Below are 27291 nucleotides of genomic sequence, written 5' to 3'. Positions count from 1 at the left end.
GTTTTGATAAAAGGAAAGAGCATGAGCAAAAGTATGGATCCCCAAGGGCGGGGGATGCTTTTATTTGGTTCTTGGGTTGGGAAGTAGAATTTAGGGGATGAAGATGTGACCCTCTGTTGGGGTTTTGTGAGTCCAAGTTTTCCACCCCCAGCAAGGTCGAGTGGAAAGTTCACAGGCCTAGAGTCAGACACATGGGGGTTCAGATCCTGGTTTAACAGGTTACTTATTCACAACACACACCCTCAAGCTGAGCCTTGATTTTCCCATCAGCAAAATGGGGCCACTCACTTACCACAAGAGCAATCTTAGAGGGGATCAGAGATAATCTATGTACAGCCCCTGACGCCAGCCTGGCACTTAGGGAACGTTCTGCAAGAGGGGGTTTCCATCGCCCCTCGTTCCTGCACACCGGGAAAGGTGACCTTGGATGAGGATTTGGAGCGGATCCTGTTTGTGGCCAACCTGGGGACCATTGCCCCCATGGAGAACGTCGCCATCTTCATCAGCACCTCCTCGGAGCTCCCGACGCTGCCCAGTGGGGCTGTGAGGGTCCTTCTGCCTGCTGTCTGTGCCCCAACCGTGCCCCAGTTCTGCACCAAGAGCACTGGCACCTCCAACCAACAGGCCCAGGGGTAAGGAAGCCCTGCCCAGACCAATCAGAGTCCCAGGTGGGCAACAGAGCGTGCATCAGGTGACATTAGTAGGGGATGGGGTGGGGGAGACAGGGAGGAGATGGGGAGGCTCTGCTGTACGGTTGCCACCCTCTGAGCCATTTGCTTCTCCCCTGCTCACTTTTAGAGCACTTAAAAGCATCTCTGAAATGCCCTGTAATGGTACTGGCCAGAAGTTATGAAATTTGGACAGCTTGGAATCAGCATTTCCAAGCTGTCCAAATTTCATAACTTTACTCAAGAGGTACTTTCTGATCACCTATGATGTGCCAGACACTGGGCTGGTTGTTAGGGATAGAGAAGGAGAAAAACCAGTATGTTTCCTGACATTTTGGAACTTAGTGGAAGACCATTATCCAACAAATAACACAACTAATTATGTGACTCATTGTATACTGGAATGCATTATTGACTGAAAAGTACAAGGAAGGAGAAGTTCATTGGGCTAAGAGTATAAAAGAGGGACCCAACCTGGGGGGTCAAGGGCCGGGCCAGGCTTCTCTGAGGAGTGATGTTTCAGCTAAGAACTGAACGATGAGGAGGATGTAGGTGCAGAGAGGAGCATTCCCGTAGGTGACAGCAGCAGGGACAAAGGCCCTGGGGTAGCAAGGACAGGGCACTGGAGAGGAACAGAAGCACAGGTGGCACAAGATGAGGCTGCAGAGGCATCGGACACCCTTTGGCCCTGGCTAAGATTGTTTCTCCAAAAGCAACAAGGAGCCATTAAGAGGATTTTCAACAGGATGGGGAGAGCAACATGACAAGCCCGTACCTGGACAGTTTCTCTGTCCTCCCCTCGTGGTATGAAGGGAAAATGAGGTGGGTCACAGTCTAAGGCACTTACAGCTGAGATCATTTTCTATGAAAATAAGTGCTGTAGGGGACGGAAGGGGACAGAGTGGGACAAGTGCCATTTTAGCTCCAACAAACAAGAACTAGGCATCATTTGTGGCCTGACCTGAATGAAGGGGACAAGCCATGAACATATACTAGAGGGAATATTTTGCGCAGGGAGAGTCACAAGTGCAGAGGCCCAGAGGCAGCAGCAGGTGCCATGTGTCACGGCAGCAGCAGAAATGCTAGTGTGGCTATTGCAGAATGAGACAGGAAAGGAGAGAGGTCAGATCGGTGGTGATGAGTGGGATCGTGCATGGTCTTGAAGGACGACACTTGGCACAACAGAGAAGCTGGTGGCATAAGCCAGTCTTAGACCAAAGAGCACCAGCCTGTGTGTTGTCTTTGTAAGTGTTGCCGGTGACGATGAGTCTTGTGCATTTGAGAGGCAGGGCCTAGCTGGGACATTTGGGACCTCAGTGGGTCAGGGAACAAGAGGCCAGGAGGCCCTGATACCACTGAGCGGGTGCTAATACGCTTATTTCTGCCCATTCTAGCAGGCAGAGTTAAGAGTGACATTCTTGGAAAAAGACTGCCTCAACCCCCTGTGAATCTCAAAGGAGCTCAGATAGAGTGACATAAGACAAAATCCAAAAACCAGATGACACCAAGTGTTAGTGAGGAGAAGGGGAAGGCTTGTTCACTGCTAATGGAATTAGGAATGGGGACAGCCACCCAGGAAAGCAATCTGGCAATCCTCAGTGTGCCCTTTCCCCCGGGGATCATGAAGAAATTATTTCACAAGTCCAAAGGGAACACAGACAGGGATATTCATGGTGGCGTTATTTGTGGATGTGGGGAGGCCGAGCTGGGAACAACAAGTACAATGTAACGGATGCCCCCAAGTGATATCAAGTTAGCAGCGAGGACTTGGGTTTGCAGCCTCCTGGGCAGAGTTTTAAGACATAACATTGTGCCAAAAAAAAAAAAGTAAGAGATCGAATGAGATTCATAATATAAGGCGATCTTGTCAGCTTAAAGCACAATCACACCCAAATGCTGCCCCGTATTTTACAAGGATGTGTGCATATGGAAGGACATAGATTAAAAGCCTTAGGGGGTGTGCCTGTGGAGACAGCACAGGATGGGAGATGGGGTGGAGATCGCAAAGAAAGAGGGCCCCGAAACGTGAGCATTCAGCAGGTGACAGACACTTGGCTAAGTAGTTGCTCCTGGAGTCCTCAAAGCAACTGCAAAGTATTGTGCCCATTTAAAGGATGGGAAAACAAACACTTAGAGGAGAAATGACTCGCAAGGCTTGCAGCTCACAAAGACAGAGATTCAAGACATGGTGTGACGCAGTACAAACCGTTTCACCATGGAGCCAGACAGACCTAGGCTAGGAGATCTGGGCCAGGACTTTGCTAGTTCTTAATAGTGGGAAGTTGAGCCAGTCACCTCATCACACTGAGCTTCAGTTTCCCTGCAGAGACTCTGACATCTTCCCAGAGCTGTGGTGAGAACGACGTGAGCTACCCCTAGGGAGCACCGTGCCTGATGCCTGGTCCAGCGTGGGTGCTCCTTGGAGGTGGCTGTGCCTTACGTCAGAATCCAGGCTTTCCCTGGGGTCAGGTTGAGTGGGAGAGTACGGGTCTGAGGGCCCCCTTGGTGGGCTGGGTTGCCTGGAACTCATTGTCCTCTCCTTGTCTTCTCACGCTGGTCCCCTGCTTCCACCCTGGCTGGTCTCCTTTCCTTCTCCCGGCACTTTTCCAGCAAAGACAGGCACTGCTTTGGTGCCTGGGCCTCGGGCTCCTGGAATAAGTTGTGTCTAGCGACTCTCCTGAACACTGATGTGTCCAACCCCATGGAGTATGAGTTCAACTTCCAGCTGGAGATCCGTGGGCCATGTCTGCTCGCAGGTGAGAGGGAGATGTCCAGACGGGATTGGAGGGCTTCAGGCCAAAAGTCAAAGGCTGCCAGGGATGGGACAGGGGTGGGCAGGGAAGCCAGCTGGCCCAGATGGGAGATCAACAAAAGTACACAAAGCCTGTGGACCCCCATTCCCCATGGCCCCAACAAGCAGCCCAAAGATAAGTCCCTTCCCAGGACGGATTTCAAGGCCACCGACTTCCACCCCAGTGGCTTCCTCGGGAGAACATCCATGGGGAATGGTGGACCTTGGTCCTCTCCTAGAGGCCACAGCTGTAAAGCTGCTTCCTGGTTCTCACCTTGTCTGCTTGTCAGAAGCACCCAGAGACACCCGAACATCCTGCAGCCTAGATCCCACCTCCCAGAGATTCTGGGGTATGTTCTCGGCATGGAAACATTTAAAAGCTCCCCAGAAGATTCTAACATGCAACCAGGATTAAGAACCATTGCTCTGAAGGTTCTCCCCACAACCACTCAGAGCCTTAAAAGGACACTGGGATATGGTTTCTTGTCAGTGCATGCGCTCCTAGAGCAACATTGCATTCCAGTGTGAGGTGCGTTTATGGAGCACCCATCAAAAAAGCACCCTTCGACAGAGCGCTGAGAGCCATCTGCTTGGCAGCATGCTGGGGGCTGTGCGTGCCCTATAAGAATGCGACTCCTCCAACCCCCACTAGATCCTGAGTTGAGAGCAGGAAAAGCCATCAGACACCATCTATCTAAGCCTGCATTTTACAGGTGGAGAAATTGAGGCAGCCTGGCCATGGTCATACTGCAGGTCAGGAGCCCCTAATGGGGCTGGCATGTCACTCATCTCTGGCCTGGGTCTTGGTGTGCCCCAGCGAACTCCTCTCTCTCCTGACCTCATGAGCCTATATCCCCCTTGCCTTTCTATGCCACTCAGGGGTGGAGAGTCCCACGCACGAGATTCGTGCCGATGCTGCCCCATCTGCCCGCTCGGCCAAGAGCATCATCATCACCTTGGCCAACAAGCACACCTTTGACCGGCCTGTGGAGATCCTCATCCACCCCAGTGGTACGGTGCCCCACAACGGGCCCCTGGGTTGCCTGTGGGAGGGAGGAGGTGCTGAGCCTGTGGGGACAGAACATGTGGCCCTCTGCCCAGCAGCTAGCTAACCAGGGAAAGGCTCGGGGGTGTGTGGCCAAGGAGAGGAGACCCACTACTTTCCTCCCAGGAAAGTTGGCTCTAGCTGGTGGAATCAAGTGTCTCCTGCCCTGATTCAAGCTCCAGAGGCCTAGGGTCTCATCCACCCATCAGGACACTTTACCCCAGGCCAGCTGAGCAGGGGATCTTTGAAAACCAAAGTTCAGTGAGACCCTGGAAATTCTGTAGCCTCAAGGAGAAATTCTTGTCTGTTCAAGAATTCACAGAATGTCAGGACCTGAAAACATCAGAGAGGCATTTAACCCCATCCCACTACCATTTTACAGATGGCTCAGCTGAGGCCCAGAGAGGGGCAGTGAGTCACCCATGGCCACTAGGCTCCCCTGCCTCCCAGCTAAGGAGTCTTCCCAAGCCCTACACTGCTTCAGGCAGCCAGGGCTTCCACCCTGCTTCCAACTGGGAGTCCCACCCCTGTGAGAATCTTGCACCTAAACCAAAGCCTCCAGCATCCTTCTTCTGTGATACCTGGCCAAGTGCTGAGAGTCGATCTCATCTCTGCAGAGCCCCATATGCCCCATGTCCTGATAGAGAAAGGGGACATGACGCTGGGAGAGTTTGACCAGCACTTGAAGGGAAGAACAGATTTCATTAAAGGGATGAAGAAGAACAGCAGTGCAGAGCGGAAGGTGAGGGCAACTGAGGCGGGGAGCGGATGGTGGCAGAGTTGGGGTGGCACTGAGGCCTGGTCTCCACTGAACCAGTGAGGTGGGGAGGTAACCTGCCCGAGGTCATGCAGCAAGCTGGAGGCAGACACCAGGCAAGAAGTGTTTCCTTCTGTGGGCCCCAGGGCACTGCAGGGCACTTTCAGAGGCCCCATTATCCTGGCTCTGTTCCCGCCTCCTGCTAGGTCACCTTTCTCCAGGACCTCGCAGGTGCGTAAGCCAGGAAAATTCACATATGGTGACAGAAATTGCCTTGGCCTCCTCTGGGCCTCTGCATCCCCAGGGGTGCCCAGGACCCTTCAGCTCTTTACCTCCTGGACCTCCCCTACCCACCAGCTGAGTAGCCTCTTGCTCTTCCTCCCTCTGGGGCCCTTGCTTGCTATGACATAAAGGACAAAAGCAGAGTGGGGAAAGCTGTCCCCCACCCCATGAAGCTGCAGGACAAGGAGGCCTGGCCAGGGGACGGGGATGGGAAAGGGAAGGTTGGAGGCTGAGCGTCAACCACAGGTCACACCCTGTGCTCTGCCTCCCACTCACGGTCCTGCACACTGAGCCAGGTCCTGAATGCCAAGATAGGTTTCAGAATGATGGCTCATCTCTTTCCATTAGCCCCTTTTTTAGATGAGAAAACTGAGATCTAGCACCCAAAGATCACCAGTGAGCTGGAGGAAGGGAAAGACTGTTATCTCAGAAGTTAGATTTGGTGACCAGGAGGCTAAGGGATGAGAATGGATTCTGTGGGGGCAGTTGAGCTGGATTTCACAACACCACCCATGCTCTACCCGCCTAGCTGGCACAGGGCAGTGGCAAGGTGAGGAAGTGGACAGAGACCCCACTGGAAGCACCTGCTCTCCCAGAGGTGCCCCTCAGCCAGATGAGTCAGTTGGGAGAAGAAGTTGGAGCCAGGTTCTCAGAGTAGGGGGTGGCAATGCCAGAGCTCTGAGAACTGCTGCCTGTATGCCAGAGGGTCCCAGTGGGTCTCCCAGGCCTGGGGCTGCCTGCCTTGCCTGCCAAGCCTTAAATCAATTAGCTCAGGGATGGTGGAAGCAAATGAGAATTAACTTGCCACCTTGGGTTGGTTATGCAAATAGCCTGTATTCTCACAAACTCCAGGGATGACAGCGATCAACCCACAGCTGCTAAGAAATGATGAGTTTATTGTAATTGGATAATGGCAGCTTGAGGAGACATTAGAGAATCCTGAGCCAGGGTACCCACCCCGTCCCTCTGAGAGGAAGATAAGGTTTCTGGAGGTGGCTTCTCTCACTGACAGATGTGGTTGCTGCTGCCTTGGGCTCTGTCATCAAAAGAGCCAGTCTGGGCTGTGGCCTCTGGTGGAGGGGCTTCACGTGGGAGAGAGCGAGCCAGTTCCCTTGGCAGGGAGAAGAGTGGGTTGCGGGTATCCACAGGGTGAACATCAATCAGGAAGAGTGGGTGGGACAAGCTGTCAGAAACCCTGGTTTAGCAAGGAGAGGGCAAATCACATAGAAGGACACACCACGCGCAAGAGACAGAGATGCCAAGAGAAACAGAGGCTGAAGGGAAAAAAAAAAAAGAAAAGATGCACACACAGATCAGTGGCAGGCAAAAAGGCCCACACAGATTAATTCCCTCACTTATTCATTCAACAAATAAATCTTAGGGGGGCAATACTGAGAATGACACAGTCTTTATCTTCATGGAGCTTGTATTCTGGGATGGAAAGACTGAGGAAAAAAAACAAATCAAGCCACGCGCGGTGGCTCACCCCTGTAATCGCCGCGTTCTGGGAGGCCGAGGCAGGCGGACCACGAGGTCAGGAGATCAAGACCATCCTGGCCAACATGGTGAAATCCCGTCTCTACAAAAATTAACTAGGCGTGGTGGTGCATGCCTGTCATCCCAGCTACTCGGGAGGCTGAGGCAGGAGAATCGCTTGAACCAGGGAGTCGGAGGTTGCAGTGAGCCGAGATAGTGCCACTGCACTCCAGCCGGGTGGCAGAGCGAGACTCTGTCTCAAAAAATAAAAATGAAAAAGCAAATCAAGAGGGGTGATATGACCACAAGTTATAGGTGCTGGGTGTTCTTTAGCTGGGTATCAGCAAAAGCCTGTCTGAGGATGAGACCTGGCAGATGACCAAGAGCCCACCGTGGGAGGAATGGATGGAGAGGGCACAAGGGATGAAAGAGCAGGAAGCAGAACAATGGTGACCTGTTTGGAAAACAGGAAGAAGGTCAGTGCAGCTGAAATGTAGGGAGCAGAGTGGGTAGAGAGGAGGTGGACAGGTAGGCAGGGGTGAGCCCACAGGGGGCTTCCTAAACCATGGTTTAGAGTATTCGGGGAGGGCACTGTTTGAGCAAGAGAATGACAAGAACAGTCACTCTGGCTGCTCTCTGCAGAGTGGACCACAGGGAGATAAAAGTTGGACAAAGAGAGCAGGAGGAGACTATTGCAAAGGTCCAGAGACAGAGACAGTCCTCTCCTGAACATGGGCAGTAGCAGTGGAGACAGAGAGACATGGACGCATTCAGGCTGCATCTTAGCAGCAGGACTGGCAATGCTTTGCTGCAGGATGGAATGTGTGGAGTGAGGAAAAGAGGGGAACCGAGGACAACTGTTAGGCGTTTGGTTTGAACAACTGGGTGGGTGGTGATGTCATCTATTGAGATGGGGAAGGAACCCAAATAGACAGAAACTGAGAAACAGACACAGAGACACGTGTACACACAGAGACAGCCAGATAAGGAGACAGAGAGAGAAAGTCGGGGTGGAGAGTGAAAGCAGTGTGAGAACAAAGGAAATGAGATTCTGTGGGAAGGGGAGGGGGAGAAGCAAGGGGAAGGGTCCTGGCCTCAGGGCCAGCTAGGAGGCCACATAAAAAGATAAACACCAAGGCACTGTCCTTCCCTTAATCTTTACTGATCCATCTCTGGACCAGGCCCTATGTTAAATTCTGGAGATGTAAAAGAAGCTAAGAGATGACCTGCCTTCAAGTATAATAGCAAACAAGTTGGCGGGAGGCAGAGATCGGAGCAAAAAACTGTATTCAACATGAGTGAGAAGTGCCTGGGCCTCCAGGACCAACAACAGCAGCACCAGCAGTGGCAATGATGGCTGCTGTTTAGAGACCATTGCTCTCTGCCAGGCAGCCAGCTTCCCAAATGCACTGAACCCATGCAACAACTCAGTGAGGTATGTCTTCTTGTCCTCATTTCATGGATGAGGAAACTAAGTAATTAAGTCCACCTGGAAATTGGGGAAGACTTTCCAAGCGGGTAGAATTTGAAGAGTGAGTAGGAATTTAACAATGGGAGAGAATCGGTAAACTAGGGAAACCCAGTTCACAACCAAGAGGAGGCAGAGCGCAGTTTACACACTGAGTATAAAAGCGAGAGACCATTACTCAACCAAGGGGCTTCTCGCGTCTGTGCTGACTCAGTTCATCCTCACAACCACCCTGAGAAGCGGACATTATTCGCCCCATTTGACAAATGGGTAAATAGACCCAGGGGAGGGGCTCGCCCCCATGTCACACAGTAGGATGGTGACAGAGCAGGGATTCAAACCCAAGTCTTTCTGTCTGCAAAGTCCATGCTTGCTGTTGCAACCCGTGAAGGTCTAGCAAACAGAGAAGCTGAGCACAGTCAGCCCGAAAGTCTTCTGTGCAGAGCCTGAGCAGGATGTGGGTGCACGGTGAGTGATGGGGACCAGGATGAGTCCCCAGGAGTACCTCTTGACCCCCGATTGCCCAATCAGAGTGTTCCTTTCTTCTCCAGACAGAAATCATTCGCAAACGCCTCCACAAAGACATTCCCCACCACTCCGTCATCATGCTCAACTTCTGTCCCGACCTCCAGTCAGTCCAGCCGTGCCTGAGAAAGGCCCACGGGGAGTTCATCTTCCTCATTGACAGGAGCAGCAGCATGAGCGGGATCAGCATGCACCGAGTCAAGGTACCTGCTGAGAGGACCCCTTCCCAGGGCCCAGGGCTCCAGGGAAAATCAGCTGTGCGCCCCCAACCCAGCTTCCTCAGCACTTTCTGTTCCAAGAAACAACTTTTAAAAATCAGTTTAGGGCCGGGCGCGGTGGCTCAAGCCTGTAATCCCAGCACTTTGGGAGGCCGAGACGGGCGGATCATGAGGTCAGGAGATCGAGACCATCTTGGCTAACACGGTGAAACCCCGTCTCTACTAAAAAATACAAAAAACTAGCCGGGCGAGGTGGCGGGCGCCTGTAGTCCCAGCTACTCGGGAGGCTGAGGCAGGAGAATGGCGCAAACCCCGGAGGCGGAGGTTGCAGTGAGCTGAGATCCGGCCACTGCACTCCAGCCCGGGCCACAGCGCGAGACTCCGCCTCAAAAAAAAAAAAAAAAAAAAAAAAATCAGTTTAAACGGAAACACCCAAACTCCATTTGCATCTCCAAAAAAACGTGAAGTAGTGTGAGCAGAGGCAGAGCTGGCATCCATTTACAAGGGATGGAGTCATCCATAGCTGTCCTTTGCATTCTACAAACTTTAGCTAAAACACCCCGGCAGGTACTGAGTGGAGCAGGGTACGGAGAAGAGAGAAAGGGAAGTAACATTTGCTGAGGGTCTGCTATGTGTTGGATATGGTGCTAGCCACTTAATGCGAAGCTTGGTATCTAATCCAGACGATAATCCTATGCGTTTGATCCTATTTTTGCCATTTTCCATATAGGAAAGCTGATCTTGAGAGTTTCAGTCACCTGCCCAAGGTCACATGGCCAGTGTGGTCTAAAATTAAACCCATGTCCACCTGACTGTTCCCACCACCTGACATCAGAGCTTCAGTGGACATGGCCCCTGCCATCAAGGAATGTATAGAATTTGGTAGAAAAGACTTGGTTTCTCTTTTTTTCAAGTGCCTAATAGGTGCCAAGCCTTGCCCTTGGCCATCTGGAAAAACAGCAGAATGTAAACACATTTGCTGTCCTCAAGGAGCTGACAGTCAAGAGAGAGGCACAGGTCTGCTAGCCAATCAGAATACATGGGAGCTTTGTCTCCCTGCTAAGGAGAGCTCCTCAGGAGAGTGGAAGCAATGGTGATAGAACCCTCCCCCCGACAATCCAGATGCATTTCACCTGCCCCTGCCCTACCCCCAGGAGATTACCGGTCTAGACTGTGGCATTTTACAAGACTCCCTTGTATTTTTGATTGTGCAGATGTCTGTCTCTCTGGAGTTATGAACTCATTTAGGAAAAGGGTCATCTATCCTCTCACCTCTCTTTTTCCATGGCGCCTAGCTCTGTGTTTATGCATGAAAAGCCTTCCATCTCTTTATTGATCCAGGTAAAGGATAACTGAGGTCAGGAAAACAAGGAAGGAGGGGGCAAGAACAGAGAGGGGTTCTGCCATCACCTGAAATTTCATCTTTCCCCCTAGTTTGTTCCCAGAGCAAGCTCTTGTTTCCAGGACAGCAAGCTCAGCAAGGAGAGGAGGGTTGGGCAGGATCTGGGATGCCAGGTATCCTCACGGGTTTGCTACAGTTGTCTTGAAGTATGACAGAGGAGTCATACACAGGACCCAAGTTCCTGTTTGGAACTTGGGTGTAGGGCTGATTGACACCTTCTTCCCCAACCTGCCCACCATCAAAGGCAAACATTGGAATGAGAAGCTGTCCTCGGTGCTGGAGTGCTGAAGCACGCTCCAGGCCTTTGTGGCCATCTGTATCCCCTTCTGCACCTATATCAATTCATAAGATGTCTCAGCTACCCTAGAGCATCACAGAAGCATAAACCTAAAACATGCCTTAGGGAGCATTTAATCCATTTTCCCTCCACTTTCCAGGTAAAGAAATTGAGTTGTCAAGAGGCTAAGTGCTTTTCCCAGCATCACAGGGTTAATGAGAGAGCCTGGGCCTTCTATATCTTGCTTCAGAGCTCATTTTCCTTACACTGCTTATGGAGAATTATGCATACTCTTCCACTAAAAAATTCTCTTCTCTGATGATATCATCTCTGCTGCATGGCATTGTGCCAAAAGCAACACCTGGGTTCCAAGGTCAATCCTGCCACTGATTTGCTCCTTGGCTGTGGACAAGTTGATTCTCAACTCTGGGCTTCATTCGTCCTTTCTGTAGAGTGAGAAGGATCAATTCAGGCAGAGTGAATGTATGTCACATGTCCCTTGGCTCCCCTCTCCCCATCAATTCAATAATTGGTCATGACAATTTTTTTCCTGCTGAGCCTGGACTCAGTCTATATCCTTGTCATCCCAGTGTTCCAGGCAGTTACTACCAGTTAAATGGAATTAGTTCATAAATGGAAATCCACTTCCTGGGCTGAAAGCCTGTCCAATCTTTGCATTCCGGAATTCTCTGACAATAACTTTCTCTGGCTCTCCTTTCAGTCCTCTTTCTCCTTGGAATCTCTCCTGCCCTTCTCCAGTTCAGCTCACTGAGCTCAAGGTCATGCCTTCACAAATGGCTTTGCATTGGTGCCATCCATGCTAAACATGACCCTTTTAGAGAAAGGCACAGAAATTACTCAGGATACCCACCCCTTTCCCCACTGACAATAAGGCCACTGGAAGGTTGCTTGGGTCCTTAATTGTGACCCATTGGGTTGAAGTTTTAGGAAAATCTAGGCTCGGGGGGAGGGAGAAAATAGAAATCCAAACAGCCTATGCCAAAGGGGAAAGTCCAGCCAATTTAATTTCCTGCAGCTGGTCTCATTCTTCAACTGCCGCTTGCTGCCAAAAACATGGCTTTAAAAATTCTAATAGGTGTGAGCAGAGACAATCTGTATGGATCAGCAGAATCTCCTCCTAGCAGGAATATGCATTAGTGACTAATGAAAAAATAAGCAGACATTGACTTCTTTTGTAGAGAAACCAAATGTATTGAGGCAAGCAATGAAAAGAGATCGAGAGAATGTTAATGTTAATGTTTAATGTTAATGTTTACAGGGTGGGGGATGGGACTGGGGTGTGAGTATGTGGAGCCTGGAAATCTACGTGGTGTAAAATTTGCCAGAATCCAATTTTCTTCTAGATCCTGAAGGATGATGGCTTCCCTGAAGCCATGCTGAGATCCCTGGGGTACTATCAATAAACAAGATGGGGGACATGGAGGTGAGGGGCAGACAGACCTTCATTCCTCTGCCAAGGCAGAGCTGACATGAATAAAAATCTCAAAGCTGTGTTTTTTTTGTTTCGGTTTTTTTTTTTTTGGTTTTTTTTTTGAGACGAGTCTCGCTCTATTGCCCAGGCTGGAGCACAGTGGCATGATCTCGGCTCACTGCAGCCTCCGCCTCCCAGGTTCAAGCGATTCTCCTGTTTTAACCTCCTGAGTAGCTGGGATTACAGGTGCGCACCACCACGCCTGGCTAATTTTTGTGTTTTTAGTAGAGACAGGGTTTCACCATATTGGTCAGGCTGGTCTCAAACTCCTGACCTCATGATCTGCCTGCCTCCACCTCCCAAAGTGCTGGGATTACAGGCATCAGCCACTGTGCCCAGCCAGAGCTGTATTTTTAAAGCCTCAGTCATTAGTCTTAGGTTTTGCAACCCAGTGTAATTCTTTAGTTCTCCTGAGCCTCAGTTTCCTCATCTGTAAAATAGGGTTATTAATATTAATATAGATCTCATTGGGTTGATAATGATAACCATTTACTGAATGTTTACTATGCACCAGGCTGAGGCTGAGGGGGGTGACATAACTTAGAATGTTTAGCACATAGTAATTGCTTGATATTTGTGATTGCATTGTATCATAACCATCATCACCACCATCATCATCATCATCATCATCATCATTTATTTTGCTTCTACCATCACCTCCACTTCCTTCATTGTCACTATTTTTTTCAATCTACCTTTATCAAGGTCTCCTGGTGGGGCATAGTTACATGGGTTATGTTTAGTGTCCATAGACTTTGGAGGCAACGTGACATAGCTTTGAGTCCTGACTCCATTATTTACCCACTGGATGCTCACCAACATGTTACTTCATCTCTCTGTGCCTCAATCTTCTCTTCTATAAAATAGGGATAATAGCATACCTGCCTCGAAAGGTTATGGTGAAGATCAGTGAGGTGATGCATGTAAAGTACCTCCTGTGTACCTGACAAATATGAGCTGAAGAGACTGCCCCTGAGGATGTGTCCTTAGTTAGTGATGGTTAGGTTGAGTCTGATGCAGAAGGTCCCACAGGAGGGCCAGAAGCCATTCCATCAACAGTGTGACCTGGACCAGGCCACTTTCCTCCCTTAGACATCAATTCTGCTTTGACAGCAGGGAGAGGGTGCTCCCTGCTCTCCCCACCTCTCAGGATCAGCAAGAGGTTAAATGGAACTGGAAAGTCATAATAGAAAGGCTTTAAGAAGTCAGACCTGCTACATGGATAAGTTTGACGATGATGATGATAATGACAATAATGGTGGTGGTGGTGGTGGTGGTGGCTTTGGTCCAGCCTCTGGTCAGTGTCAGCAAATTTCTTGATGTGAGGGATAAGGAGTTGCTGGGTGCAGACAGAGGAGGGTAAATGCCTGTTTGGAGGCCGCTCCTGTGCTGGGAAAGAGAATATTGGAGTGTGGTGGTTGAATGACAAGAACTCCTTCCCGAATCCTGAAAACCACTTTCTCTCCTGCCAGGACGCCATGTTGGTGGCCCTTAAGAGCCTCATGCCAGCCTGCCTCTTCAATATCATTGGGTTTGGATCTACATTTAAGAGCCTTTTTCCTTCCAGCCAGACCTACAGTGAGGTAATGAGGGGGCAAGGCTGGGACCAGGAGGGTGGTGCATGGTGGGGAGCAGAGGAAAGGAGCGAAAGGGGAAAAAATCGTTAAAACCCTAGTGCTGGCCTCAGAAGCTGCCCACCCACAGAGAACCCAGATCACACCCGGGGGCAGAGAACTAAAGAGAAGCTATCTCTGTTTGGACATTTTTCTGACATCTCAGACTTCTGACATCCCCCCCTCTTTAGAATCACACAATATTTTGGGCAAAGTGTGTGTGTGTGCAGAGATGAGGTACAGAAAGTGGGTAGAGAGAGGACATAGCCCAGGCCTGCCACTCACTGAAGCCTCCGTTTCACAAGGATGACGGATGCGTGCAAGGTTGAGCTAAGGAAGCAGATGATAAGGAGTAGGGGAGTGAATAGGTGGATGAGTGGGCGTGGCAGTGGGCTAAGAATGGAATTCACAAGGCTCAAGATACTGTGTGAAACAAGAAGGCTGTGGCCCCAGCAGCATGTTCAAAATTGCAGCATCCTACCCAGATCTAAGAAGAGGAAGAGAGGGAGGGAGGAAGGAAGGAAAGGAGGGAGGAAGGACAGACAAATGGGACACTTTTCAACTAAAAATAATGTTATGAGTTTTAAAAATACAAGAATAATATATGTTGCATGCGCTTGTAATCTCAGCTACTCGGGAGGTTGAGGTGGGAAGGTCACTTGAACGTAGGAGCTTTGAGTCCAGCCTGGGCAGCAGAGTGAGACCTCATTTCTACAATGATAACAACAAAAGAATAATATGTATTGATCACTCCACAATTTTTAAATGTAGATATCAAAAACAAAATGTGTTTAAAAATCTCCCGTGATTATGTCAGTCAGGAAAAAAGGAAGAAAAGACACTGCTAAGAGCTTAGTATAAATCCTTCCAGCCCTTGTTCTATGCGTTTACACACATTTTCAATAAAGATAGGATTAGGCCTTCCATACTGTTCTGTAACCTACTTTTCTAATGTAGCAGTCTATCATGAATATATTTCCATGCCAGTAAGTATTAATCTGTAATGTAACTCTAATGGCTTCCTAGTATTTCACTACACAGATAGATTGGGACTTATTTAACAAAACCCCTGCAGTCAAGCATTAAAGTTCTTCCCATTTTATTTAGTCATCTTTGTATCACAGATTTTGCATGCATCTTTAATTATTCCCTTAGAATTAATTCCTAGCCTTGCGGGTTCAAAAGCTACACGTACATCTTAAGACTTTTGATACATGCCGTTACTGCTTTTCTTTTTTCTTTTCTCTCTCTCTTTTTTTTTTTTTTTTTTTTTTTTGGAGATGGAGTCTCTCATCTCTCTTACTCTGTCACCCAGGCTGGATTGCAGTGGTACGATCTTGATCTTGGCTCACTGCAACCTCTGCCTCTCAGGTTCAAGCGATTCTCCTGCCTCAGCCTCCCAAGTAGCTAGGATTACAGGCATGCACCCCCACACCTAGCTAATTTTTGTATTTTTAATAGAGATGGGGTTTCACCATTTTGGCCAGGCTGGTCTCGAATTCCTGACCTCAAGTGATCCACCCGCCTTGGCTTCCCAAACATGCTGTTACTTCTAAGGCCCGTCCAAGAGTGGATGTTGAAACAGCATTCCCCTGAGCCAGGAGGAGGAGGTCACTGTATCCAGTGGGAATCTACTCTTGCTGCAAATAACATCCATCCTTGGCCAGTTGGGACCCACACAGTTGGTCCAGAGCAAGGAAATTTGAAGCCTGGATTAGAGAAATGATTTTCTCAAAATGTCACGGGGGCTGGTGCCAGAGTCAGTCTCTGGACTCAGATCTTAAGATTCCTAGTCCAGTGTTCTTTCCATCACACAACCCGCCTCCCTCATCAGAAAAAGAAACCTCATGTATGCCAAGGAATCAGGGGTTTAATGTGCTACCTCTTCCAGGAGTGCTTCTATTTTTAAAGGAGAACCCAGAAAGGACAACTGGTTGGTGTTTCAGGCATTGGTAGGGGGTGCTGTTGAGCAGAATGACACCAAATGAGTGGTCACCCATTCTTCCTGTGAGTGTGGGCAGGGATGAAAGTGGGAGCATTGGTCAACTCTGGTGAGCCTAAAAGAAGATCTAGGGAAACAAAGGCCTCTTCCTTAGGTGGTCTAGAGTCTCTGTGCCATACGGTGACCCTGGGGACTGCCTGCTTCTCTGCAGGAGAGCTTGGCCATGGCCTGTGATGACATCCAGAGAATGAGGGCCGACATGGGTGGGACCAACATCCTTTCCCCTCTCAAGTGGATCATCAGGCAGCCAGTGCACCGAGGCCACCCGCGACTCCTCTTCCTGATCACAGATGGCGCTGTCAACAACACGGGGAAGGTACTGGAGCTGCTGCGAAATCACGCCTTCTCCACCAGGTGGGCCTTGGCTGAGGGTCTAGGCTCGGTGACTCCAAGCTGCTGGGGCTGGGGCACCACAGCCGAAGGGCAATGTGGAAAATGCCGCAGGGAGAGGACAGGACCCACAATTCCCACAGGGCTTTGCTTCCAAGATAGTGTGGGCTGATTTCAAAGTTCATCTTTTTCCCTCTCAAGTTCAGAATGGGTGAGCTACCCATACCTCTGCACACAACTCATAAAAGCAGCCTAGGGAGAGATCCCACAGCCAAGGGAGAGGCTGCTCCCGCTCTGTGCTGGGTGGGAATTGATGGACTGTCTGTGGGTGAATTGATGGATATGTATGTGGGTACTTCCTGATGGCCCCTCTTCTTTCTCCCTCTCCCTCTGCCTGAAGATAGGGCCAGCTCCGAGATCCTGCTGGGCCATGCTCTGTCCCTTTCCACATCAGGAGGCAAAGATGTAGAGAGGATAGGACATAGCAGCCTCTCTTCTCCCCTTCCCCCAGGTGCTATAGCTTTGGAATTGGACCCAACGTCTGCCACAGACTGGTGAAAGGGCTGGCATCTGTGTCCAAGGGCAGTGCTGAGTTCCTGATGGAGGGGGAGCGGCTGCAACCCAAGGTAGGCAGCAGAACCCACTCAGTCCCTTCTGGTGCTGGAACCTCAGAGGCTCAGACCAGTCACATGGCAACTCAGTGGTGGAACTGGAATGTCACCCCAAAGCTGAGCTCTTCACTAGGCCACACTGCACCCCAATGAGAACCAGAGACTTGCAAGTCACAGAGCAGGCAACTCTTGAAGCAATGCCGGGACGCTAGATCCTCTGGTCTCCAGCCACTGAACACACACTCCATCCACTGCTGGACAGGATGAGGCTCCTGAAAAAGCTACCTATATGGGTTGGAGCTGTGTTTGAGGTCCATATCTGGACACATTCCTGATGATGACAAATGGTGGCTCAGAAGAATCTAAAGAACCCAGAAATAAAGGAGGCTATAGTCTTCTTTCCATGTCCTGCACATTTGACACAAATAAACTAAACCTTAGAAAATCCCCTTATCAGTCTAGTAAACAAAGACAGGGCTGAGATTAAGAGTGAAGACATTTATTGGGGATAGTGTCTATGAAAGGTGGAAGAGAAGGAAACTGGAAGAAAAACTCTTCAGTCCAAGAGTCCGATCCAATAGTTGTGAAAGGAAAGTGGGAGCAGAACTGGACAAGAAAGCCTCAGACTGTGATGCCCTGGCAAGGTCTCAGCCGTCCAGCAGGGAGCTCTGGAGCAAAGGTTGCCCATCAAAGTCTGTGATGTGCTGAAATGACCAGGCTGTACTATCCCTGCCATATTAAATCATTGACTTGGGGCTTCCAGGGAGAGATATGGTCTTGGTTCAAAAGCTGGGGTGCTGCATCTGGAAGCTGTCACCTAACTGCACTTCTTCCAGCAAGAAGGCGTGGTCTTTCTTGAAGGGAGATTTGAAAGCTCACCTCTATACTTGCCACAACCCCCAAGTCATTTTCTCCAGGTTTGCAGTACAGAACATCCAAGGAAATCAGTCTAGGTGATGACCACAGCCGTCATTTACTGAACACCTACCACATGGCAGACACTTCAAATTCAATATTGCAAATAATCCTTCAACTACACCCTCCTACTTTAACAGAAGGGAAAACTGAGGGCCAGAGAGGTAAATGAACTTGATCAAGATCATTATCCAGTCCATGGTTTGACACAAACCTGTGTGCCCTCGGGCTACTCACAGCCCTACTTTGAGCCTCAGATTTTCTCATTTATAAAATGCTAAACTGGCCAGGTGTGCAGTGGCTCACACCTGTAATCCCAGTACTTTGGGAGGCATAGGCAAGTGGATCACTTGAGGCCAGGAGTTTGAGACCAGCCTGGCCAATTTGATGGAACCCCATCTCTAATAAAAATACAAAAATTAGCCGGGCATGGTGGCAGGTGCCTGTAATCCCAGCTACTCAGGAGGCTGAGGCAGGAGAATCACTTGAACCCAAGAGGTGGAGGTTGCAGTGAGCCAAATTATGCCACTGCATTCCAGCCTGGGTGACAGAGTCAGACTCTGTTTCGAAATAAAATAAAATAAAATAAAAATGCTAAGCTTAGAAAAGATGACAGCAAAGATGCTCTCCAACTCTGACATTCTAGGAATCTAAGAAGCTCAGAGGTGTGCTCACTGCTGGGCGAGTCACCCCAAGGCCTGCTCTCCCCTCTTCCCTGCTCCCACTCCCCACTAAGCTCATACTTACATGATCTTCTGTACACATCTCTTCTCACACATCCCCCAATCTGTGTTCTGACCCTGCCCTACAGATGGTCAAATCCTTGAAGAAGGCCATGGCCCCAGTCCTGAGTGATGTGACTGTGGAGTGGATCTTCCCTGAGACCACTGAGGTCCTGGTCTCACCCATCAACGCCAGCTCCCTCTTCCCTGGAGAACGGCTGGTGGGGTATGGCATTGTATGTGATGCTTCCATGCACATCTCCAATCCCAGATCTGTAAGTATCCTAGAAACTCCAGGGGTCCATGGGGGCCCAGAACCCATGCCTACAAATCACCCTTAGCTGGAAAGACTATTTGTGACAGCTAGAAACTAATTGGAATTGGGTTTACAGTTGTGGGTTTACAGTTTTCCCAGTTGTGGGTTTACAGTTGCCAGGCCACAGGCATTAATCACAGTGGCATGGCTAAGGTAGATGCCACCATCTCAAAAATGTGGTTCTTAAAAGCCCCTGCAGTAGAACCACTTAAAGAACTTGTTTAAAATGCAGAGCTTTGGGAGGCTGAGGCAGGAAGGTCACTTGAGGTCAGGAACTTGAGACCAGCCTGGCCAACAGGGTGAAATCCCGTTCTCTGCTAAAAATATGACAAAATTAGCCAGGCATGGTGGCAGGCACCTGTAATCCCAGCTACTCAGGAGGCTGAGGCATGAGAATCACTTGAACTCAGGAGGCAGAGTTTGGAGTGAGCCAAGATCGTGCCATTGCACTCCAGCCTGGGCGACAGAGCGAGACTCCATCCTAAAAGAAAACAAAACAAAATGCAGCGCCCTAACTTCCATCCAAGTCTGTTGAATAAGAATCCCCTAGGATAAAGCCCAGAAAACTGCATTTTACATCATCTCCCCTAAGTGATATGGTGCACACTTCAGTTCAAGAACAAATGCACTCAGATTTCATTCTCCACACACTCTAGTAAGCTCATATCTCCTTAGATAAGTTTGTGTTTTATTCCTTTACATGGATGATTCCCTTGTCTGTGGTGGCAGAAGTGGGAAAGCCAAGAACTTCTGAAAGGGAGGTGAAATTCATGCTAAAATGTGAGAGATTGCCAAAGAAGCTGTTTCCTCACCTATCTTTCCTCTTCCATGAGTCTGTCCACTCTCTCCAAAGGATTTCTCATCTTGTTTTGTTTTTCAAAAAAGAAGTCACAAACTCAATGCCTAGAGAAGTTGGGCAGGTATGGAATGAATGAAATGGACTTGGTGTAAAAATAAAAGGGGCCAATGCTGTGATGGATAGCAGCTACCACTGAACTCACAGTTGGAAAGGCAATAAGGAGTGGTGAGGAATATGGCAAAGTGGATGGCACACACCCTGTCTAAACTGGGCAGCCCCTATGCAGCCCTAACAAAGTGTCGTCATGCAGAAATGTGAGTCCTATGTTAAATGTGTGTCTAATTTTTCAGGAGAAATTGGAACTTTATGTGAAAAGCTCCAGATTTTTGAATGTTATGAAATGTGTTCAGAATTGTGATCAGGGTAATGGTTAATGTGTTGTGGAGAATGGAGTGTTCAGCCACAGGGAGAAAATGCTAAACAAAATGCTGACCAAGTCCTTGCACAGTCCAGACCTTCCTGGGAGGTCTAGAAGACACCAGTTCATCAACAGACCCTCCCACAAGAAGGGCCTGGACGCAGTCATCAAATCCATTCTCCTATTGGCAATGTTTGCCCTGCTACTGGTAGGGATAAAGAGGACCTTCACATATTGTTGGTGTAAATATAACTCCACAGCCCTCCTGGAAAGCAACCTAGAAATAACTAATAAAATTAGAGATAGGCCAGGCATGGTGGCTCATGCCTGTAATTCCAGCACTTTGGGAAGCCAAGACAGGTGGATTACCTGAGGTCGGGAGTTCGAAACCAGCCTGGCCAATATGGTGAAACCCTGTCTCTACTAAAAATACAAAAATTAGCCGGGTGCGGCATCAGGCACCTGTAACCCCAGCTACTCGGGAGGCTGAGGCATGAGAATCACTTGAACCCAGGAGGCGGAGGTTGCCGTGAGCCAAGATTGCGCCACTGCACTCCAGCCTAGGGGATGTGGCGAGACACTGTCTCCAAGAAAAAAAAAAAATTAGAGATATATAAACCTTTCAACACAGAAATCCTACTCCTAGGAGTCTATCCCATAACAATAAAAGTGATGTAATAGATTTATTTCCAAGGATTTATTGTAATATTTTTTATGGTGACAAAAATAAATGGCCACAAACTGAATGCTTAACAATAAGGCATCGTAAAATATTGTGCAGTCAAATGCTAAAAAGAATGGTTGAGGCCAGGCACAATGGCTCACGCCTGTAATCCGAGCACTTTGGGAGCTGGGATTACCAAGGAAGGAGCCTGGCTTGAGGTCAGGAGTTCAAGACCAGCCTGGGCAACCTCGTGAGACCACTTCTCTACAAAATATAAAAATTAAAAAATTAGCCAGACGTAGTGACATATGCTTGTAGTCCCAACTACTCTGGAAGCTGAGGCGGGAGGATTGCTGGAGCCCAAGAGTTGGAGGCTGCAGTGAGCTGACTGTGTCACTGTACTCCAGCCTATGTGCAGTGTGGAGACCCTATCTCTAAACAAACAAACAAAATCATAGTTGAAATGCAAAATTTCCAAAATGTTTCAAGTGCAAAATTCAAGATACTGATAAGTGTGAGCAGTATGGCAAAGTTTTTATAATACAAAAAATGACCCCCAAAAGCTGATGTGTTATTTATACATAGAGGTGACCCTTGAACAATGTGGAGGTTAGGGATACCGACCCCCCATGCAGTCAAAATTTCACATATGACATTTGACTCTTTAAAAACTTAACTGCTAATAGCCTACTGTTGACTGGAGGCTTTACTGATAACATAAACAGTCAATTAACACATATTTTGTGGGTTATATGTATTATATTCTGTGTTCTTACAAAAAAAGTATGCTAGGGAAAATAAAATGTCTTTGAGAAAATCAAAAGGAAGAGAAAATACATTTACTATTCATTAAGCGGAAGTAGATCGTCATGAAGGTCTTCATCATCATCGTCTTGACGTTGAGTGGTGGAGGTGGAGGGGTTGGTCTTGCTGTCTCAGAGGTGACAGAACAGAAGAAGTGGAGTAGGTGGAAGGAGAGGCAAGAGAAGCCGATGCTCAGTGTAACTTTTATTGAAAAAAATCCACATATAAATGGACCCACGCAGTTAAAACTTGTGTTGATCAAGGGTGAACTGTATGTTTATATCAGGGAGAATGGAATGGAAGGAACAGATGGTTTATTTTGTTAATTTTGGTTACCTATTTGGAGACAGGAGTGGCATTTAGAATTACATTTAAAAAATTTAATGAAGTCAATGATTAAAAACATAAACAACCTAAGTGTTTTGAAAGATAATTCCATTCACCATCTCTTGAACAGAAGTTTGTCTCAATTCCCTAAACAAACACAAAGCTTTCCTATTGAGCTGTTTCTTCAGAAATGAAAACCCCACCACCGCGGCTCACACCCCTTGCTCCCTGCGGAAGTCCTTCCTGACACCTAGCCCCACTCTTAGCCCTCTTTTCTGTTCCTCCCTCCAGGACAAGAGGCGTCGGTACAGCATGCTGCACTCTCAGGAGTCTAGCAGCTCCGTCTTCTACCACTCTCAGGACGACGGACCCGGACAGGAAGGTGGAGACTGTGCCAAGAACTCGGGAGCACCCTTCCTCCTAGGGCAGGCCAAAGATGCCCTGCTAGTCAGCAGAAACTCCACCACCAAGCACGGTCGGTCTGCGGTTCTAATGATTGCTACCTTACGTTGAGCGTTTACTATGTGCTAAGTACTTGGTAAAAGCCACCTCATTGAATAGTTAGCAGCTGCAGAGGTCAGTACTGTTATACCCAGTTTACAGATGAGGAAATTGAGACTTGGAGAATTTGAGCAACTTGGCTAAGCTCATAGAGCAATAGGTAGAGTACAGACAAAGAGTCTGGATCTATCTGACTCCAAAGTCTCGTTATGGTGTTAGTTTCCATTCAAAGGGTACTTATTGATTCCCTACTAAGGTTAGGGGCTGAGAGCAATGTGGGAAGCAAAGACGACTCAGACATGTCCCCTGCCCTTCCGGAGCTTTCCATGTAGTGAGAGATACATCTGGCACTATCTCTGAAAGAAAGCAGAGTGACAGGGTGCCAGGGACCCCTAGAAAATTTAACAAGCTATAGGAATCCCAGGAGAAATGAGTACGTCTGCTAGATGATATCAACAAAGACTTCACAAGCGGACTGCTTCTTAGAGGTGGGAAGGGAGAGGACGTTCCAGGCAGAAACTGCCTGAGCAGCAATGTGGAGACTGTGACACTTAGAAAGCACACACACAATTGGCTTCTGATCTAGTGTGGTTGACCCACTTTGTACCTTTTTTTTTTTTTTTTTTTTTTTCCCCTGAGGCAGAGTCTCACTCTGTCACCCAGTCTGGAGTGCAGTGGCATGATCTCGATTCACCACAACCTCCACCTTCTGGATTCAAGCAGTTCTCATGCCTCAGCCTCCCAAATAGCTGGGACTACAGGCGCACACCATCACACCTGGCTAATTTTTGTATTTTTTGTAGAGACAGGCTTTTGCCATGTTGCCCAGGCTGGTCTGGAACTCCTGACCTCAGATGATCTGCCCACCTCGGCTTCCCACAGAGCTGGGATTACAGGTGTGAGCCACCACACCCAGCCACTTCTTTTCTTTTAAAAGAAGCAGCAGGGAGAGCAGCTGGGAAGCTAGACTAGGGCCAGATTTGGAGAGGCTCTGGATGCCAGGGGAGGCACCTGCATATATTTCAGTAGGCAAGAGGTGGAGAACGTGAGATGCTTCCAAATATGAAAGGGGGACGCAAGCCCCACTCTTTCCCTGCTGTCCCACTCTGATGGTTCCCCATCACCATCCCTGTCCAGATCCGAACGTCTCCCAGCGACGGAGGGCATATAGCACCAACCAGATCACCAATCACAAGCCCTACCCAAGGGCTACCACAGCGAGTGACCCCATGCCAGCTGCCAAGAGATACCCACTGCGGAAAGCCAGGCTGCAGGACCTCACCAACCAGACCAGCCTGGATGTCCAGTGGTGGCAGATTGATTTGCAGGTACCCAAGCAGGACAGGTTAGGGAGGAGCTGGGGAAGGCGACAGGCAGGGGAGAGCTGTGTCCCCTGCTTCAACCATGTGACGGGGCCATCCACAACTTACACTGTCAAGTGAGTCCCTCCCTCTTTCCTTTCCTAGGCCTTCATCTGCCTTATCTCCGAGTACACACTCCAAATCAAGACACCCACCAGTGAATAAGCTCACTCATTCCCTGAACACACACTGCCCAGTTGGCAAGGAACATTTGCATGTTGTCTTTCACTTGATTTTATAGCACCCCTAGGGAAAGAGAGAGTTTAGGGGCCCACCTTGGCTCAGTACAGATGTGGATATTGAGAACCAGAGAGGCAGGGCACCTATCCAGGGTCACACAGTCAGTCAGAGGATTACAACCTGTCTGACCTTTGAGGGACCCTCTGCCTTCAAAGCCTTTTATTCCCCCTCTATTAGACTGCACCTCCTACAAATTCCAGGGCATATACATTTACCCAGGGCAGAGAGGATTTTTTGTTTATTTGTTTGATTGTTTGTTATGTTGAGACAGAGTCGCGCTCTGTTGCCCAGGCTGGAGTGCAGTAGTGCCATCTCTGCTCATTGCAACCTCCACCTCCTGGATTCAAGCAATTCTCATGCCTCAGCCTCCCAAGTAGCTGGGATTACAGGCATGTGCCACCACACCTGGCAAATTTTTTTTCTTTTTTGAAATGGAGTTTCGCTCTTGTTGCCCAGGCTGGAGTGCAATGGCGCAATCTCGGCTCACTGCAACACCTGCCTCCAGGGTTCAAGCGATTCTCCTGCCTCAGCCTCCTGAGTAACTGAGATTACAGGCACATACTGCTGTGCCCAGCTAATTTTTGTATTTTTAGTAGAGATGGGGTTTCACCATGTTGGCCAGGCTGGTCTCGAACTCCTGGCTTCAGGTGATCCACCTGCCTCGGCCTCCCAAAGTTCTGGGATTACGGGTGCGGCAATTCTGTGGCAATTCTGGGGGCAATTCTGTGCACTGTAGAATGTTTGGCAGCATCCCTTGGCCTCTGCTCATTAGAGGCCAGGAACAACACTATCCCCAATCATGACATCCAAAAATGTCTGCAGACACTTTAGTTCCCTAGGGAGCTAAATCACCTGGTTGAGCACCACTGTCCTAAACCAAATTGTGTTTAATCCATTTATTAAGAATGGGCTTCGCCGGGCGCAGTGCCTCATGCCTGTAACCTCAGCATTTTAGTAGGCCAAGGCAGGCAGATCGCTTGAGCCCAGGAGTTTCAGACCAGCCTGGGCAACATGGCAAAGTCCTATCTCTACAAAAAATACAAATATTAGCCAGGCATGGTGGCACACGCCTGTAATTCCAGCTACTCAGGAGGCTGAGGGAGGAGGATCACTTGAGCCCAGGAGGCAGAGGTTGCAGTGAGCTGGGATGATGCCATTGCACTCCAGCCTGGGAGACAGAGAGAGATCCCATCTCAAACAAAACAAAAAACAAACAAACAAAAGAATGGGCTTTATGTAGATTTGTCCTTGTAAGGCTGTGGTTCCATAAAAGCAGCCTTTTCACTCTCCCTATATGCCCCCTCCCACTTCCAACCACCATCCCCATCCCTCCCTACCTCCACTTACACATAAGCCCACTCTCTAAAGGTAGGGACACGGCCATCTTATCCCTGGAGGCCCTTCTCCGTGCTTATTGAGGGACCACTTGATGCAATCAGAAGGCAACCGGCCCTGCAGTCTGTCTGACTCTGCTCCTCAAACATGTCACTCAACTCTCTGAGCCCCAGATGCCTCATCTACAAAATGGGGAGAATAGCTTAGGCACATGATTGAGCTGCCATCCATCAAAAGACATTTATTGAGAGCCAACTCTAAGTAGAGGACTCTTCCAGGCATTGGCTGATAAAAGATGCAGTGCCCGGTCCAGCACCTGGCACACAGCAGGCATCCTCTGCTGGCAGCTTTATTTGGTGAGAGCTCTGAACAGGCTGGTTCCCCTTTACTTCTTTCCTGCATGCTCCCTAGCTCTTCAGACCCATCTCTGCTCATCTCTCACTCCCTCCTGCCTGGCTTCTTCCCCAACCCAATTCTCCTTTACGCATGCACATACAACACACTTACATGTGCACACACACACACACACACACACACTCCATGCGCCCTCTAGATGGATGTAGGGCTGGATCTTAGACTCATCTGTTGCCATGGAAACCTTACCAACTTCAGTTGCTCTCTGTGACCCAGTGTGGTGTTGATGGCTGGGGAAATCCTAGTGTTTGATTGGGCAAGGAGTGGAGGGTAGGGATCCCCTGGGACTTAGCAGCCCTGGCTGGGGTCATCCAGGGAGTTACCAGTCCTCTCCTTCTCCCACATCCTTGTACCATTCCTAGGACCTCTGGCTTAGAAAGACAGAAAGGCAGCCCCCATTTAATGGGGAGACACAGTCCCCCTCCTAATAAATACTTGATAGGGATGGAAAACCCCCCATGGCTAACTGTTAGCCTAAAAAAGTGTTACACCTGATAAGTGCCTTTTCGTCCTCATCCCCTCCCCCTACCAGGGGATGTATATTGGTCCCAGAGGCTTGAAATTCATTTCTAATTAATTTCATATTCTTCAATTACAAAAGTAATACAGTGTTTGCAATAAAAACCCTCAATTGCAAAAGTAATACATACTCAATGTTTGCAATAAAAACCCTCAAACAATTCAGTCAGGTATAAAGTACAAATAAAAGGCCCCCTGCCCTATTCCCAGACCCACTTGGTTTTGAGTGTTTCCTTCTAGAAATATTAATACTACACACACAAACACATACATACACAGTACACGTATGTATTTTAATAATCACATATGCAAACTGCTCTCCAACTTACTTTTCTAATGTCTCTTTAATTCACTTTTTAAATAAATAACAGTGCACTGTATTTATTTAAAAGTGAATTTAATTACCCTTTTTGGTGAACAGTTCTATGAGATTTGACAAATGTATATGGTCACGTAATCATCGCCACAGTGAGGATACAGGACAATCACAACTTACTTTTTTAAAATAAGTTTTGTCTTGGACATCTTTTCACTTTGGCATGAAGAAAACCACTTCTTTATTTTCAGTGTTGTGTGACATTCCATTGCATGGAATATACCAGAACTTATTTGCCAACGCCGACTGATGCCAACCCCGACTGATTTCAGTAGTTTCCAGATTTTTACATTTACAAACAATACTGCAACAAATATACAGTACTTGCACATCGATATTTGCACTCTTGTGTATTTCCAGAAGATTGAATTCCTGAAAGAGGAATTGCCAGATCAAAGGGGCTTATGCATTTTAATTGATAGCACATTGCTAGATTGTTCTCCCACAACTGTGTACCCATTTACATCAGCACTGACAGTCCATGAGAGACCCTGTCTTTCCATTGACCGCAGGGGTGCCATCAAACATTTGAATATTTGCCAATCTGCAAGATGGAAAAAAATTATAAACTTTTGCTATAAATGGCCTGCAAATGCCTTTAACACATTATTCTATTAAGTTTG

General features: G+C 48.5%; 1 protein-coding gene across 1 annotated transcript in view; it reads left to right on the top strand.

The window, feature by feature from the left end:
- Positions 1-27291, top strand: part of VWA5B1 (von Willebrand factor A domain containing 5B1) — a 64068-nt gene that overhangs the window by 23193 nt on the left and 13584 nt on the right. Inside the window, exons 4-14 of the mRNA XM_011970347.1 lie at positions 362-632; positions 3279-3424; positions 4339-4470; positions 5122-5246; positions 9039-9215; positions 13874-13984; positions 16168-16370; positions 16858-16972; positions 18684-18869; positions 22214-22397; positions 23561-23751. Of these exons, the coding sequence (XP_011825737.1) occupies positions 362-632; positions 3279-3424; positions 4339-4470; positions 5122-5246; positions 9039-9215; positions 13874-13984; positions 16168-16370; positions 16858-16972; positions 18684-18869; positions 22214-22397; positions 23561-23751 (1841 nt within the window). The remainder of the gene's footprint in view (positions 1-361; positions 633-3278; positions 3425-4338; positions 4471-5121; positions 5247-9038; positions 9216-13873; positions 13985-16167; positions 16371-16857; positions 16973-18683; positions 18870-22213; positions 22398-23560; positions 23752-27291) is intronic.

This window comes from Mandrillus leucophaeus, unplaced genomic scaffold, assembly GCF_000951045.1.
Source record: "Mandrillus leucophaeus isolate KB7577 unplaced genomic scaffold, Mleu.le_1.0 Scaffold944, whole genome shotgun sequence".
In the NCBI taxonomy this organism is placed as follows: Eukaryota; Metazoa; Chordata; class Mammalia; order Primates; family Cercopithecidae; genus Mandrillus; species Mandrillus leucophaeus.
This window is presented reverse-complemented; position numbering and strand designations above follow the sequence as displayed.